At 40.3% G+C, this 15,383-nt stretch overlaps 2 protein-coding genes across 4 annotated transcripts in view; one reads left to right on the forward strand and one right to left on the reverse strand.

Moving 5' to 3' along the window:
* The window catches only part of LOC107269279, a 33,878-nt gene that overhangs the window by 4,402 nt on the left and 14,093 nt on the right, over window positions 1–15,383 (forward strand). The window contains exons 2-5 of one of the 3 annotated variants that reach the window (XM_025086438.1): window positions 8,548–8,705; window positions 9,283–9,393; window positions 12,236–12,407; window positions 14,873–15,002. In XM_025086438.1, coding sequence (XP_024942206.1) covers window positions 8,665–8,705; window positions 9,283–9,393; window positions 12,236–12,407; window positions 14,873–15,002 — 454 coding nt within the window. In that variant the 5' untranslated portion in view covers window positions 8,548–8,664. The remainder of the gene's footprint in view (window positions 1–8,547; window positions 8,706–9,282; window positions 9,394–12,235; window positions 12,408–14,872; window positions 15,003–15,383) is intronic. The other 2 variants (XM_015742962.2, XM_015742963.2) reach the window with 2 other exon arrangements.
* LOC112494557 lies at window positions 4,235–4,904 on the reverse strand. Its single transcript, XM_025086439.1, has 3 exons — window positions 4,820–4,904; window positions 4,559–4,757; window positions 4,235–4,453 (listed from the first exon to the last, which is right to left on the reverse strand). Exons 1-3 carry the CDS (start codon window positions 4,875–4,877, stop codon window positions 4,390–4,392), a joined length of 321 nt encoding a protein of 106 aa, XP_024942207.1. The 5' UTR covers window positions 4,878–4,904; the 3' UTR covers window positions 4,235–4,389.

The raw sequence follows: 15,383 nt of genomic DNA on the forward strand, positions 1-15,383 counted from the left end.
ATACATCATTCCGCTTTTTTTTTCTCTAACAAACACGAGTTTGGAAACCTGGATTCTCCACTGATTCACGTTTTCCTTTAAACGTCTTACGTGTCGACCAGTTAGACTTATGTATTTAAAAAATTAGAGCTTTTACCTCGGTACACTGTACCCTGTATCATTCGTAAGTCCCATTCGTAAGCATAGGGTTCCTTCTATAGGGATGCAACAAGATGCCTCGCTTTACGCATGAAAAAAGAACATCGACTGAACCATCCATGTATTTTGAATCGACGTTAACAAATTTTTTTTCCTAAAAAAAAAATGAATAAAAATGACAGCCGCTATGCTTCTTGATTTTTGCTTACGAATTCTGGCGAATTCCATCGATGACTCGTAATAACTGCAATTACGTACGAAATCGAGTCCGTGTCATTCTCAAAGAAGACGGACACGGAGGAGCAGTCTCGCGAAGCGTGACCGGCCTTAGTTATGCAACGTTTTGATGCCCGACGACCTTGTTCAGGGTGCTGTTTAGCTTAGAGCCGAGGAATTGATTGCGATTTGTTGCCTTGACGATGCTATCTCGAAAGGTGAAGGCGTTTCCATACAGATTGATTTGTATGCCGAGACAGTTTTAGGAAATAGCCGGTTAGCTTTGCTTCATATTAGAACGCGTTAACGCGTTCAGTCATTTTTGGAACACCGGTTGAATACTCACAAAAAACCAATGTAGTTAATCACAAGCCCACAGGACGTGCGATATAGAAGTTTAGGTGTGTCCAATTGAAATTAATAATAATTATTAAAATTAGAGATTCTCAGTATACATTCTTATCTGTACTATACTTCATATGAGTAAAAACGACAATTGCTTATCTTGTCAAAAAGACCAGGAAATCATTTGCCCATTGTCAATCCTAAAGGCCATCGTTATCCTTGAAGACATTGCGGATCAGTATAGCCGGTTAGTTGTAATCCATTTATGTGCCGCACTAAAGAAACCGGAAAGAAACCAGACGAGTGAGAACGAATCTCGAAGTCCTTGCGTGAGTTTAATTTTGAAAAATTCTTCCATCGAGAAAATGTCTTGCGGCTTAATCGTCAAGGAGTCAACGATGGTAGAAGATGTGGAAAAAGTAAAGTAAAGAAAAAAAAAGAAAAAAAAAAACTGTAGGGAATCGACGTGTCCCATTTGTCGAAACGTCAAACGCGAGAAACGAAGAGAGCGTCGCCAATCGAAGATTTAGCGGTTTCGTGGAAACTACTTTATAACGTAATTTGATGCCTTTTATCTTTTTATCACAATCTTCGCCCCGCTAGAAATAATTTCATTACTCCTCCGTATCCGTTCCCGAGACCCTTGCGCACTTTTCTCGCAGCTCGATACACGCACCGAGATACAAGGCTGCTCGTAACTGTGTCACTGTCAATAAAACTCATCAATATGTATAGCACTTGTCTAAGCCCTAATCATTATGCCAGGTTGATTAATTATTTTCATGGTCCGGCGTTAGCTGCTCAGCCCTATCGATCGGGCGATCTGCCAATCAGAATTGGAATAATAGTAACGAGAAAAAATAAGGACCAGAGGCAAACGCTCTTGGGCGATTTTAGTGTCTGGTAAAATTTTATCGAATAGATTTAAAAGTCGATCAATCGATTCTAGCTGCTTACCGAATTATACAATTTTCCTATAAGACCATTTTACCTTGTTCGTCTCTCGTATACAGACTTGTCTTGCGTAACGGAAATCCAATGACTTACGTCTCGCTAATCCTTCGCCAAAGTCGGTTACGCACACAAGACTTATACTGCGGTTATGTTCAACTACCGGTTACTGTCGTACATCGTCGGTAGATCGGTGCACTTGAAAATTGCTTCAAGGTGCCCAAAGAAGTTTCAAACGGCGAACGAACGACGATCAATGTCCCGTATAACGTGGCCGCTTGGCTATTAGCGTTCTTGACTTGACGCCACTCGACACTCTCTGGACAAATTTACGCCCAAAGAACCTACATAAGTACCGGTCATCGTGTATCTGGCCAATCACCTGTCTCCTCGCGCAAGCAGATCGCGATCCGATTTGAAACCGGTAGCTGATTTAAAGCGTCCGTTACGCAATAGACACGTTGTTCGTCCTAGAATGATGAACGACTGGAATGATACTTTTTTTTTTTTCCTTCTATTTTGCTCTTACTTCAGTTCCGTCTGCTTGAGAATTCTTGCCTTGAAATATCTGAATTACGAATCTGAAATTTTATTTATATGCAGGAGCGACCTCTGCGCTTAACTTTTGAAACGGATTATACTCGCTCTGAAATATCATGGTCGCCACCAATCATTGGATTACACTAAGTGCAGCGCGAGTTCTCTTGTTTCTCTTTTGTCCTGTCTCAGGATGGACTGTTTAATTGATTTACTGGGATCCGGCGTTTCTTTATGTCTCTTTGTGCAACACGTTATACACGGTTATGTTATGTTTGTGGAAATTGATATATAGGTGGGTGTTCTGGCTATTGATCGGTCTATTAGCAACAGGCGCACGTTGATTACATATGTCAGAATTAATTTCACTCGGTTTCTGCTTAAAGGATAAGCGACTGCTTTAATTTATACGTGTACAAAGATTGTTTCGCGTAAACTTCTCGAAAGGTGATTTACACGTTATTTATTCTGTGTCGATCAACGAAATTGATCGAGTTTCGAGTTTTATTGCCTTTCTTTGAAAATTCTTTGATTTCTCTTTCTCTTTTATTCTTTGATGTCCTACGGGTATTACTTTTAGGTAAATACGTGATATCGTGACGATTGATGCATTTTATTTTTTTCTCGCCTATTTCTGATCCTGATGAATTTCTGTAGCTTTAGGGAAAAAAGTGTGCATGCGTTTCTGCGAAATTCCAAGGTTACGGATTCATATAGAAATTGCCGATAGGACACGAGTTTGGAGCAAGGCTCGCACGGAGCGACTGATTAACAGGCTTTTCAATGCCGGATGACTCGTTACTCGTGGAATTGAGGAGTCGTAAAAAAAATATTTTTCATAAATCTCCAAGGATGTCGATTCTCATCTGCTTGACAGTTTAACGCTATTCCGAGTTCTTGCGAAATTTGCAAAATTCCTTATCTCACCACACGACGTTATAACTCGTGTAGCCATCGGCGGCTGTGATAAATGATGGAAAGAGATCGTTGTAAAACTTGATGACCATGGTCACCATAACGTATGAATAATAATAAAAAATCAGCTAACGGGTGTTCATTTAATAAATTGTTATACGAACGGCCAAAAATAAAACAAGGACTAAGATACGACTGTATATCAATGAAAAATACCGGGTGTACTAAAAATACTCATAGCACAATATACTCGATCTTTATTAGAGCGAACCAGAAAGATGGAAGCCACTCATGGTTTTTCGCATATCCGTTATATAATTCTATCATGGTAACTGATCGAGAATGAATAAAATATTACAAATAAATAATCGATAACGATCTATCGTAAATATCGATAATCACAATTGATAGTAATTGGTCAACCAGTTCAAAGGAGCTCTTGACACGTCGTGTTCACAGACAATCAGCTGGCTGAATATCTAACTACCTTGATACACTCTTTGATTTTCGAAAGTATCTTTTCACTATTATTTTATCTTTTTTTTTTTTTAAATAAAATCTTCCCTTTCACCACCGTCTTACTTATTATTTTCAATAGCTCCTGCCATTGTCCGCTCGACGTTCCCATCTATGTACACGTGTCAAATAATTACTATGTTAACCATAGCCTGGAGCGGAGTCGTCAGAATCGCATATGGTCTCTGCATGAAAAAGCACCATAGTCTACACCATAGCAAGTTCTGATCAACTTTCATGGTTACCATGTTCATGTTGAGTTTTGACAATTACGTAGCCGTAGGTGTGGCCGTAGGAGATAGTGACCAAGGTGGGGGTTAAAGGTGAAACGTCTGGGCAGGAACGATAAAAGGCCTTGGCGAGCCTTGACCGGTGGACCGTTACATCACGGCTGCCACTCTATGGTCCAGACTTACCTTCTCTATCTTCCTTACCTACCGTACCGTCACCACCCTTTTTCTCTTATTCTCTTATGTTTGTCCTTCACAGTCAATCGTCATTAACGATCTCGCTGTGGGTCTATTCATAAATCTCGTTTTACGGGAAAAAGTTTGGCTCTATTAATATGTTTTTATGCCGATTTAATACGGTAAACGAGTAGGCGATTCCAGACAATTTTATTTTAAGACGCGACAACAAGGCTGATTTACGTGTAGCTGCACGAGGAACTCCGATCGTACGAACGTTTCGCAGTGACTCATGGCTTGATTAATATTTTGCATTCTAGAGCGATATCTTTCGTACCAGCTGGATCGATCCCATCCTTCGATCTTATTGTATCGCGGTCGAGGTATCGAGAAGGAAAAATCGCTTTTGGGTCGTGACGAAAAACAGACTGTAAATAACAAAGAAAAATTACCTATTCACCATACTGGGATAGGGCGCTGACAATGTAAGATAAAGGTACAATTCTTTATACGACCGATTGTCGTGTACATACATAGCGTGTGGGACTCGAAGCCGTTCGATTCCGCCGAAGTCTGCGTCGTGAATAATCTGCATGCGACTGACGTATTTTTGTGCCTTTATTCGTATGTTTGTTTTTATTCCTTTATGCTCCCTATCCTTGGGGGGTTTAACGCGTAGCTGCCGCGTAACGTTATTAGTCATCCGTGTATCTGGGCTGGGATTAACTAATCCTAACGGGTGACGATTAGCTAATCCAAAAGGATGCCACGGGCTTTGATTACCAATAACTTACCATCAGGTTCGAAAATCAGGATTCGTGATTGCTTTAATAATCGATAAATAATAATCATGTGGAATATATAGATCAATACATGGGTTAATTGCATTGATAAATTCATATATGGGTATTCGAGTGTGTATATGTATATAAATTTTACACGGGTCGATTTTTTTTTTTTTTAAATTTTCAAAAAATCACCATAAGCAACGACCTTATCTTGGATTTATAACAGCATTGTGTTCCCGGAACGGCGCAAACGACGCGGGGCGTCGCGGCGCACTCGGCCAGCCTGAAATAGCGGGCAGAGAAAGGACTGCAAAGGAAACGCTCAGGCGCCGCGAGTGCTAAATTACGAGGGTTACGTTATAACGTTCTTGCATAAAAGCCCGACATCTGGCAACCCATTCACTTTAAGCGCGTCGGAACGTCCCGGCGTCGACTACGTATGACGGCAGACGTCGTTGCTGGTGGTGCCGGTAATTTTTGACGTTGAATCAACGTCAGACGTGTTATACATTACATTAAATATATTATGTATATTTTTATGGGTTGTGCCAATTTTTTTTTTTTTCTCAAAATACTTAAAACACTTTCCTTTAGTAATTCGATTTTCTATTGCATTAATTTGCTCCGCTACCTGAGTCATCGGCTTAACCACAAATCATCGGGAACTTCCAATAGATGACATAACACTGTTTGTTTGACGCAGTCATTTCTCTTTTTGCACTTGATTTTAGAACTTGGTTACGGACGAATGGCCGAGCGATCCTTGGCCTCTGTGCTCTGACGTTGTCTGGAGACAGATTGTTTTTTATTTATTTATTTTTTTTTTTTTCTTACAAACTTAACCCGTGCTACTGATTTCTAGTATCTTCTGTGCAATGAGCTAATTCACATAATTTATTGGAACAGAAATCGCGGTTATCAAGGATGCCAAGCAGCATAAGAACTACCCTTAAACGTCGTTACTTATTTTTATAATTAATTGTACGAAATATTATAGTCATTACTATCCGTGACATTTACGAAAACTTTTTTTGTCGCTTCGAATTATTTAATGGACCAATCAAACGAAAAGAGTATTGGTAGCTACACCGGTATCGATGTCACGAGGTTTTTGGACATTTTCTTTTCCTTGTAGCCATTCTCACAATTTTCTTATTATTTCTCGTTAGAGGATTCTTAATAATTTTTTTTTTTCGTAATCGCAGTCATTCGAAATTTCTAAAATAGACTATAGGGACCCATCAGCTGGTATAAAGTCGTGTATGTATACCATCTAGGCCATAGTCGTCAGGCACTAAAGCTACGTTCACAAGGTTCACTTCGTCCAGTAACAACTAAGAACAAAGGCAGTATCGACTAGCGTTCTTTGTTCCTATGTCTCACACGAAGCCCCAAGGGAGAAACGAAGTAGCTGGAGTAACCAGTTTCGTATGAAAAAAAGATTAAGGAAAATTCGATAAGAAACGTCATCCCATTACTTCAGAATAATTCATACGTTCTCGGAATACTCTGTATCCTCTTAGACCCGGGTCAATATAAAAGACGCAAGTGGACGTCGGATGGACCATGAAACCATACGACTTTATATAAGCATTGCAGTAAGGCAGGTTCTCAGTCGTATCAGTCGTTAAAAAACGTGAGGAACTCATACACTGGGTATTTGATGCCAGTATTAAAAGCATGATCGTGAATCATTCTGTTTACGTTTGGGACCAGCAGTCACTCGTCACGGTTAACTCCTCCTCGTGACGATTGCTCTGTCGGTATTGTCATTTTCTTCAGGCGCCCCACTATTGTTTTTTTTTTTTTTCCATTGCAAATCCCACGGAAATCGTTCGTTTCGTCATTATCGAATCTCTCGAAAAAAACTACCTGTCACTTATTCGCTTCGCGCAACAAAGTCGTAAAAACGTACGAAGGTCGCGAACGACCTGCGATGCTTATTCGCTCCTGTCACAAGTGTGACACTCGTCCGTATGCGACACTGTATGAAAAGTATGGGACAATGCCTCCCATGACCCACTGACATAGAAACGAGACGCCCCGTTGCCTTTTTCGCATTTTCATAATCGACATATTAACCTTTGATGTACCTTTATCGTTTTTTCGGTTGGTAATGCAATTTTGGTGTCAAATTTTTATTTTTATTTTTTATACTCATTACTTTGGACCGCTATTTTTTACATAGGATCCGTAGCAAGAGAGCCTCGTGGATCGGCCGGTTGAACTGAAAAATTCGTTTTGTTAGGATGGTAATATGCTGTAACGAGGAATCTTTTTTATCGGCCATGAAGCTCAGGGTCATTCTCTGACAATTCGAGGAACTCCTCGTACCGCTAGACTTTCATCGCATTCCAGAAACTTTATTTATTATATTTTTTTTCTTTACCCGTCATACGTGGGCTGGTGAAATTATTTCGTCGTCACTTGGGTTCATACTCGGTACCAGTGAACGGAGCATAAAATGAGTGGAAGAAAAAAATTTGTTCACAGAAGACGTCTTATCTCGATATCGACAAATTTATTTCCATACATCGTTCCCGTATTACGACAAAATTTTTCTTGCCCAATTTTAAAATCGAAAGGCTACACAGTCGGCGTAGAGTAGCTCGGAGAAATCGGTCAGGATAATTATCACGTTGCTAAAAAGTGACCTCAAATCCGAAAAAAAAATTGTACGTACATTTTCGGACTTCCTTAATGACGCAGTAATTTTACTATACGTTATCACGCCCAATAAGCTACATATATTTTTCAATGCACCGACCTGATTTCGAGACTCCACGTTACGCTAACCGAGCATATACCGAATTTCCTGGACATACCGGACATCCGGTTAGACGGGATTCCTCATATTTTTTTAACATCAAATATCAATTAGACATGTCAATCGTTAACAAGAAGCATGAAAATTTTCGCGTTACTTCAGTAAATTCCTTTGCGTACTTCCTGGAGATCTGATACGAGTAACGAGAATTCATCCGATGGTCCACCGATAATCGAAACCAATAATTGATGCTGTATCTATAAATAGATGGATCATTCTTGTGGTTTCTTCTTACTCCTTTGCGGTATACCTTAACCTGTTACAAGCATTAACCCACGAGCAGTCCTTTCGGACGACTCGAGTTCGTCACGTTTAAGGAAATGACGGCGGCTCGAGAACCTTGAAGACTTAACGGTACGAGTAGCGCTGTTTTACGAGTTACGAAACGCTCGGTACCCGAATTAGAAGTAGAGGTTAGAAGGTGGAGAAGATGTCGAAGGCGAAAGAGTAAGAGGGGGACTTTTGGTTACGCGCTGTTAAACCGCGAAATCGACGTAATTCGCTGAAGCTTTATCGCCCGTCTTATTAGAAGCATGTATGCCTCTAAGCATAAACACATATATACATACATAATGCTTCTGAAAGGCAATTGAATCCTAACGATTGACAAACAACACTTTTTCAGCTACTTGATTCAAAGATCGAATGCACCCTACAATATATCCTTATTGAAGTATATACTCCAAGTACCACGTTCATCTTGAAAATTGACTAAGCACGGAATTCATGCATAACACTGGGATCTGTATTACGAATAAGCAATAATTCTTACACGTGCTGTACAATTTATAAGACTCGGCGATAAGACTGTCACAAGTATTTACTTCTCTGGATATACTTTCTTTTTATTAATTTCAGCAGACGTTTAAATACTTTCATTTTTTTATATATATACCATTCGACTCAGGTTCTTCGACGACCACTCACCAGACGACAATTTTCCAACCGTAGAGCAATATTACAACGCATTCAAACCAGTCATTCCGCGGCCTATCAATATCCATGAGACTCGACAGTGCGACCTATGAACCGAGAGGCACGCGTAGCCAGCCAGCTACGTAACACGTAAATATATGTTTAAACATTAAGGACTTCAACTATTATTACTTAAAGCCAGAGATCAGGAAACTCAGAAGTGGCATGAGGATGCTGAATAATGCAGCAAGCAAAAAGTCGCAAAGTTGATCCAGCGAAATTTGCTTTAAACGCATCGCCGAAATTATCGATGAGCAAATGATAAGAAAAATGATGTAAATCCTATGTTAACGATAAGCCAATGATGGGAGTAGAAGAAAAAAAAATTCAAAAATTTATCCGCTTCGTGCGACCGTAGGACTGGGACAAGCAGTTACAGATATCCGAACTCGTCCCTGAACGCGACTTAAGAAAGGTAAGGCTAATTAATCCCGGCACGCGTTTCTATGAAGCGACTACCGGCTTTGTAATTGGACCGTATTCGCTGGCATGCTCCGTGCGATCGAACACTCGACAGTAATGGAGTAAAAAAAAGTCAGATCGCACCGAAAGAGGCTAGCTCGACTTATAGGTGCTCATGTTCTTCATTTAAGTGGGAAATATCCAAACGTCGCCAATTTCAAATTGACCTTTGACTTACGTAAACTTTTTTTTTTGGCTCTTTCAGATGGAGAGGCTCCGTTTACAAATTGATTTGGCGGGAACTTCTGGTTTATCTATTGGCCTATTACGTCATCAATTTAACATATCGCTACGCGCTGAACGAGCACCAACAGAGGTGAGTTTGAAAATTAATAAAAATCCTCGCAGGCTATATGGTTCCGAGTAGCCAGTCGCGTCGGACGACTGCGGAGTGTGGTCTGCCTTAATCTGCCTTAATCCAAATATATCGACCCTAACCTCCCGGGCTCCGTTCTCCACTGGATCCGTTTCAATGAAAAAGGACGGTAACGAGCTCACGGTGAAAGTTCCAGCCGGATAGCAAGTACAGTCTAAAAATTCACATACCTATATAATACCTACTCCCGTTTGAGCACAGTCTGGCCATTGAATATGAACATAGTATTACAGTTAATGGTGCAGCAATGGAGCAGGATCGTTAATCGATTAAAAAATTTAATTTTATGCGTAACACCTTCGACCACCTTGGGAATACGCTATCAAGGTCCTTATCGCGTTCTCCACGCGATCAGCAATGAGAATTGGCGAAACGTCATTGGGCGTCGAAGGAATTGAATTTGCTGGGAAGCTTCGAGGCAGCCGTTTGCAAATCGGCCCAGGGTGTAGTAACCATAACTGTCGCTGAGTTTAAGTGCTGAGATAAATTATCACGATGCGGACCTTGGCCTGACATTGACTTCGAGGCTCGACTCGATGGGTTTCGGTTTTTGGTAACGAATCGCCGTGGCGAATCGAAACGAATGCGAATTGCATCGTAAGATTCGCACCGGCTCGAATTATCCTGCGCGAACATTGGATCGTGAATTGGCCTTTATCGTGGTTATGAGTTATACGCGAAGTACGCACGAAGTCTAGCGAAAAATATTGCAACTCAATTTTCATGGTTATTTCAAGAACAAACGTCTATTTTTTTAATTAAAAAAATTATTTGAAATTTTTTTACCGCTGTGCAAAAGTATCTATCATCTGTTTCGTCATTGCGTATAATTTCACCGTCCATCTACGGCAATATCCCATTAGCAGTTAAATACGTTCGATGGGTTAATAAGTAATCGAGGAAATTAATAATTTCCCGGAATTCGAAAACTTACTCGTATGGTTACTCGTTACGTATGCATATACAATATATGTATTGTATGTATATATATATTGTGTTTAGGAAGCCTGGAGAATCAAGTGTACGTATACGTAGAGCTTCGTGCCAGTCAAACATGAATAAGAAGATTTTTAAGTACAAATTAGAAATGTAAAGAAGCAAGCGCAATACACAGTCTGATAGGAAAGAAATTAGACACGGATAATGTATGCTTTTGTCGATATAATAGCGCGTTATTATATCGATATAAGTAAAACGGTCTTTGATGTCACTAATGATAAAAGACTCCACGTACATCCTTTTGGTATCCTCGATTTCTTATGGAACCCGTTATATCAGGATTATTGTTAGAATACTGTTACCGGCTACGCTTGATCGTCAAATCGATATGATATCGGCGTTCGGTTACTGGATTGAGGATTTTTGGTATAGATGGATGACACGTGGGAGAGAGAATGAAAAAAAAAGATAGTCGATAATATGTACGGGTGGTTGAACCCAAAGTCAATTACTTGGCCCTCGTGAACGGGACAGAAAAGGTGGAGTTCATCCGAATGCGTTGTAGAAGGTGCGAGTCTCGTGGGTGCTGAGGAAGGAGAGGGGAAAAAAAGTATAAGAAGATAACCTGTTATTTATGTCGAGTAGAAAAGAAGGACTGAGATGGAGGAGAAGAGGAGCTGGAAAGAAAGTATACGCGATGCGAACAGCTAAGATCCTGATGGGTGGCTGCAGAGTTAAAAAACAAAAGTCTGCTTTAAATCGTCCCGACACAACCAAGCTAAACTTTAGGACCTTAGGTCTGATTTATAAGATATGGCATAAGTATGGGCATGGCTATAGATCTTTGGTGTTTGTGTCTTATATGTTATTTTCGATGTCTGAAATATTAAAATAAATATGCCAGACGAACCTTTGACAAACCATTTCAGACTGACGTCCGTTTGTCATATTTTTGTCACGTTTCGCCAATGCATTTTACGTTAACCACGGGAAAGTCTTGTTGGATTGCATTGCAGTAAGCGACAGTCCCACCCGCGATGCATCCAAGTGCAGCAGGATAATACTGGGAAAGTTTTTGAACTTGTCAGTGATATTTTTGCCAGTCTTGACGAATAGTTGGATTAGGTACTACATGATATATTGAAAAATAGTGTGGTTTAATTTTTTTTTTTTTTTTTTTTTGCAAAATTTGTCACTAATTCTAATATATGCTACTTTCAACGAAGACGTGTATTCTAGGTTACGTCCCTTAGATATTTATATATCTAATCTCCATATTCAATCGTGTACCGTCATATGTAGGCAAATACCTAAGAATTAGCTGTAATGAGCGTAACGGTGTCAAAGAAGTGGTTACCGGTCTGGACTTTCATTTGTGGCGAAGCTATATATTTTGAAAAAAATTTCGAAACACGCGCCACGTAAAAGTAGAGAAACTTAGCGGGGTCCAGTATAATAGCGTCGGGTTGACTTCTGCCGAAAGTTATCATAGACGCAGTCATGAAAGAGATGAAGACTAACGTGCTGTACGAGGAAAGTACGAAATTTTGATAAGAGTTTTGAAATTTTATAATAATATTAACAACCAATTTTTTTAACGATTCGACCATGGAAATCGCCATGAGGTATCGATCAATCATAAAACCGGTAGCTGTACGTGAATCGGTATTACCTCAACCTTGCTCCACTTATGACTGAGCCATAAAGGTGCTATGTCCATAAAGTTCTCATTAAGGGATAAGCACTGTATAATTTCGTTTATAAAAAAAAATTAAATTTTTTTTTTAAATTAATCGCCTACCACGTCCACGTATAATTGAAAGTGTCAAATTTTGTGTTACAGAATATTTGAAAGGATCCGCTACTATTTTGGAAATTCGAGCGAGTCCATACCGATGTCCTTTGTTCTTGGATTCTACGTGAGTCTCGTTGTGAAACGTTGGTGGGAGCAGTACAAGCTTCTACCCTGGCCCGACAACCTGGCACTCTTCATCAGCGCTGCCATTCCTGGAAACGTAAGAGTTCACTCGTTATGGCAAAGACGATTCGCGTTGCGATTACACGCGATACGACAAACTCGTACGGCACAGTGAAAATAATCCCACTGGTAATTAAAGCCGACAGTCGAGCACGCACAGCAACCTCGACAAGTCCCTTTTGGATAATTCAGGGACGTTCCTGGCCTCTATGAACGACTCATGGTAAATAGTAACAATAGCCCCGTGGCCCGCGGAATCCTCTGTTAATAGATACGACCTTGCTAATCGGTCGCACTGCACTACTCATTACGCTAACGAATCGCCGTGACATATTTCGGTGTCGTTAAACTCCCGGCTAAGGATGCCTACGAAGCCGCGCCCAGTAAAGAGGAAAAATCAAAAGACGAAAGAAAATAGAAGCTGGTAAAATAACGATTCTCAAAGTATAACAGAAGAGGATTTAATAACGGTTGATAAACGTATCGGGTTTACCTTACAATTAGATACCACCATAGAGTGATCCTTGGCATACATTTTTTCTACTATGCATCTACCTTCATCTTCGTCATTGGGTCCATGTATTTTTCTTTTTTATAAAAAAAAAAAAAAAAAAAAAAAAAAAAAAAGTTTCCTTTTTTTTTTTTTTAAAAAAAAAAAACAATTAGATACCACCATAGAGTGATCCTTGGCATACATTTTTTCTACTATGCATCTACCTTCATCTTCGTCATTGGGTCCATGTATTTTTCTTTTTTATAAAAAAAAAAAAAAAAAAAAAAAAAAAAAACATGGTTCACTGTGAATTTTTATTAAAAAAAAAAAATTAATTTCCTCTACTCATTCTGCCCGGAAATCACGTGAGCTTGTTCCGTGGAACCAAAGCTCTCGAAACTGTTGGTCGGTAACACAATGGCGGAGTGAAAGTAGGGGGGTAGACGACTAGATAGAGAGTACATTCGTGTTGCTGATTTTCTTTTTTCGAGAACGCCAAGAGCCTTGGCGAGAGTTTTATCTTCTAAATAATTTAATATATCTATTGCGCAATGCAACAAGAGTTTCACGTCGCACTCTCGTACGGTATTTTAATGGTTAGTCTCAATTGGGAACCGGACGACATATAGATTTTTGGAGAAAATTTATGTCGTCAAGGTCTTTAGCCTCTTGAGAGGGCAGCGTGTGTATAGAGCCACGGGAGCCATCCGGTCATCAATAATTCAAAGTATCTGATTTGTGAATGGGTGTCGTGGGCAGCACGAGCGAACGGGTCGTTCCTTTCATTGAAATCTAATTGAAATGCAGACTCTAGGTCGGGGATGGTTTACCATCCTCTTTTTCTCCATAGGTTAAGCCTGAAAGAATTTACTAAATACAGTGCCAAGCCGCTCGGTTATACATGCTGTACGCATGGCAACGTGACTGACACGTCGCAAGGTACTTTTGATTAATGAAAGACGAAGTAATTGTTAGAAAAATTTTTTCGAATCCAAGCGAAATATTTTGCAAATCTTATATCGATTTTGAAAATTCTTTTATAATTGCCTAATTTCTTTGTCGATTGCCAATAAGGGTTTTCTTTATTGTATTTCTTCACCTGGATCGATATTCCGTAGTAGGATCACACACGACCTGCCGCTCTCTTACCTCACAACGTCGACGACATAGAAACACCCGTGTCGCTACAGCTGCTTACAAAATTCTCGGTCCCTCGTGGGCCCTGACGCACGTTCTCAAGAGCAACGAACAGAAGTCAAGACAGGGAAAGTGCACGCGCCTGCTCCTTCAAACGTGTTCCGCATGCGTTCCCGTTCCCTCGGGCGAATTTTGACACGCGTGTAACGCTACTCTGGCACGGCGAATCTTCTCGTACCTTTCGTATGCCGCTCGTGATCGGGACCGTTAAGCGAGTCGTTGACGCGAAAGGCGCCTTTAACGAGACTGATTTTGATTCTCGGAACCGACCAAGGGAAGCGAACGTACCGAGATAATAATTGCAAATAATAAAATTTTTTTATTTTTCATTTTTTTTTTTTCAAAATCATACAGTAAATGTCCGGATAAATTGCATGAATTTCATATAAGAAAATTCGGGCAAATCGCACGCGAGTTCTTACCGAAAGTCACGGACGTGACTTTGACACGTGTAGGAGCCCAAAAAGAAGACTAGCCACGCGCCGAGGTGCGTGATACGCGTGAGAGAAGAAGCGTTGCGAAAAGAGAGTGAACTTCGTAAAAAGTGAGCGTCGTCCCCGCGATCCGAGCACGGGCGCGTTTACATAAGAGAAATGTCTGGATCGAGTGAGCGATCGCAGAGATGCCGAGGTCAATGCTGAGTCTGGTGTTCATTGTCGGAATACAAAGTGACCCAACTTTTTTTTTAAGCTCTGGGAAGGGGCTTCTCGTATCAACGTAGCCAGGGCATTAGGCTGGCACGTGAAACGGTTAAACTTCGACAGCTTCGATTTCTATATCGCTTCAATATCTTGTTAATCGTTCGTTTTCAGGACGAAAGAGGCCGCCTGATGAGGAGGAACATCGTGCGATACGCGGTCCTCGCATACGTCATAACACTTCAGCGAATATCGCTTCGCGTGAAGCGACGCTTTCCTACCCTTCAGCACATAGTGGATGTCGGTGAGTGCGATTTGCGGTATATTTACGTATTTATAAATTTACCATTAGAAATTCATCGCGCGATTGTAAATCTCGTCGGTAAGAAAAAGACGAGTGTCGATATGAAAAATATTGTCGCCATTGACTCGATCGATCTCGTAACAATGAAAATGGATCTGCTTGCCGTTACGCAGTGCCCCGTAAACAGGATCAATAAAACATGAATCGTCCTACCGGATAAAAGTCAGCAAGGCGACACGTGGAAATTCCATGGAATTATTTCATAAGTACCGTACAGTTTCATGTGCGGAATTTCGCATGGTTATAATCTTAAGCGTATATATATATATATATATATATATATATATATATATATATATATATATTATTATCATTATACTA

This window comes from Cephus cinctus, unplaced genomic scaffold (genome assembly GCF_000341935.2).
Source record: "Cephus cinctus unplaced genomic scaffold, Ccin1 Ccin1_scaffold0617, whole genome shotgun sequence".
In the NCBI taxonomy this organism is placed as follows: Eukaryota; Metazoa; Arthropoda; class Insecta; order Hymenoptera; family Cephidae; genus Cephus; species Cephus cinctus.

Bases quoted from the DNA above. Each gene is read 5' to 3' on its own strand.
- LOC112494557 (XM_025086439.1), bottom strand. From the start codon at position 4,877: ATGATTATTATTTATCGATTATTAAAGCAATCACGAATCCTGATTTTC. The intron at 4,758-4,819 runs GTAAGTTATTGG...GTCACCCGTTAG, and splicing joins CCTGATTTTCGAACCTGATG to GATTAGTTAATCCCAGCCCA. The intron at 4,454-4,558 runs GTATGTACACGA...TGTTATTTACAG, and splicing joins CTTCGAGTCCCACACGCTAT to TCTGTTTTTCGTCACGACCC.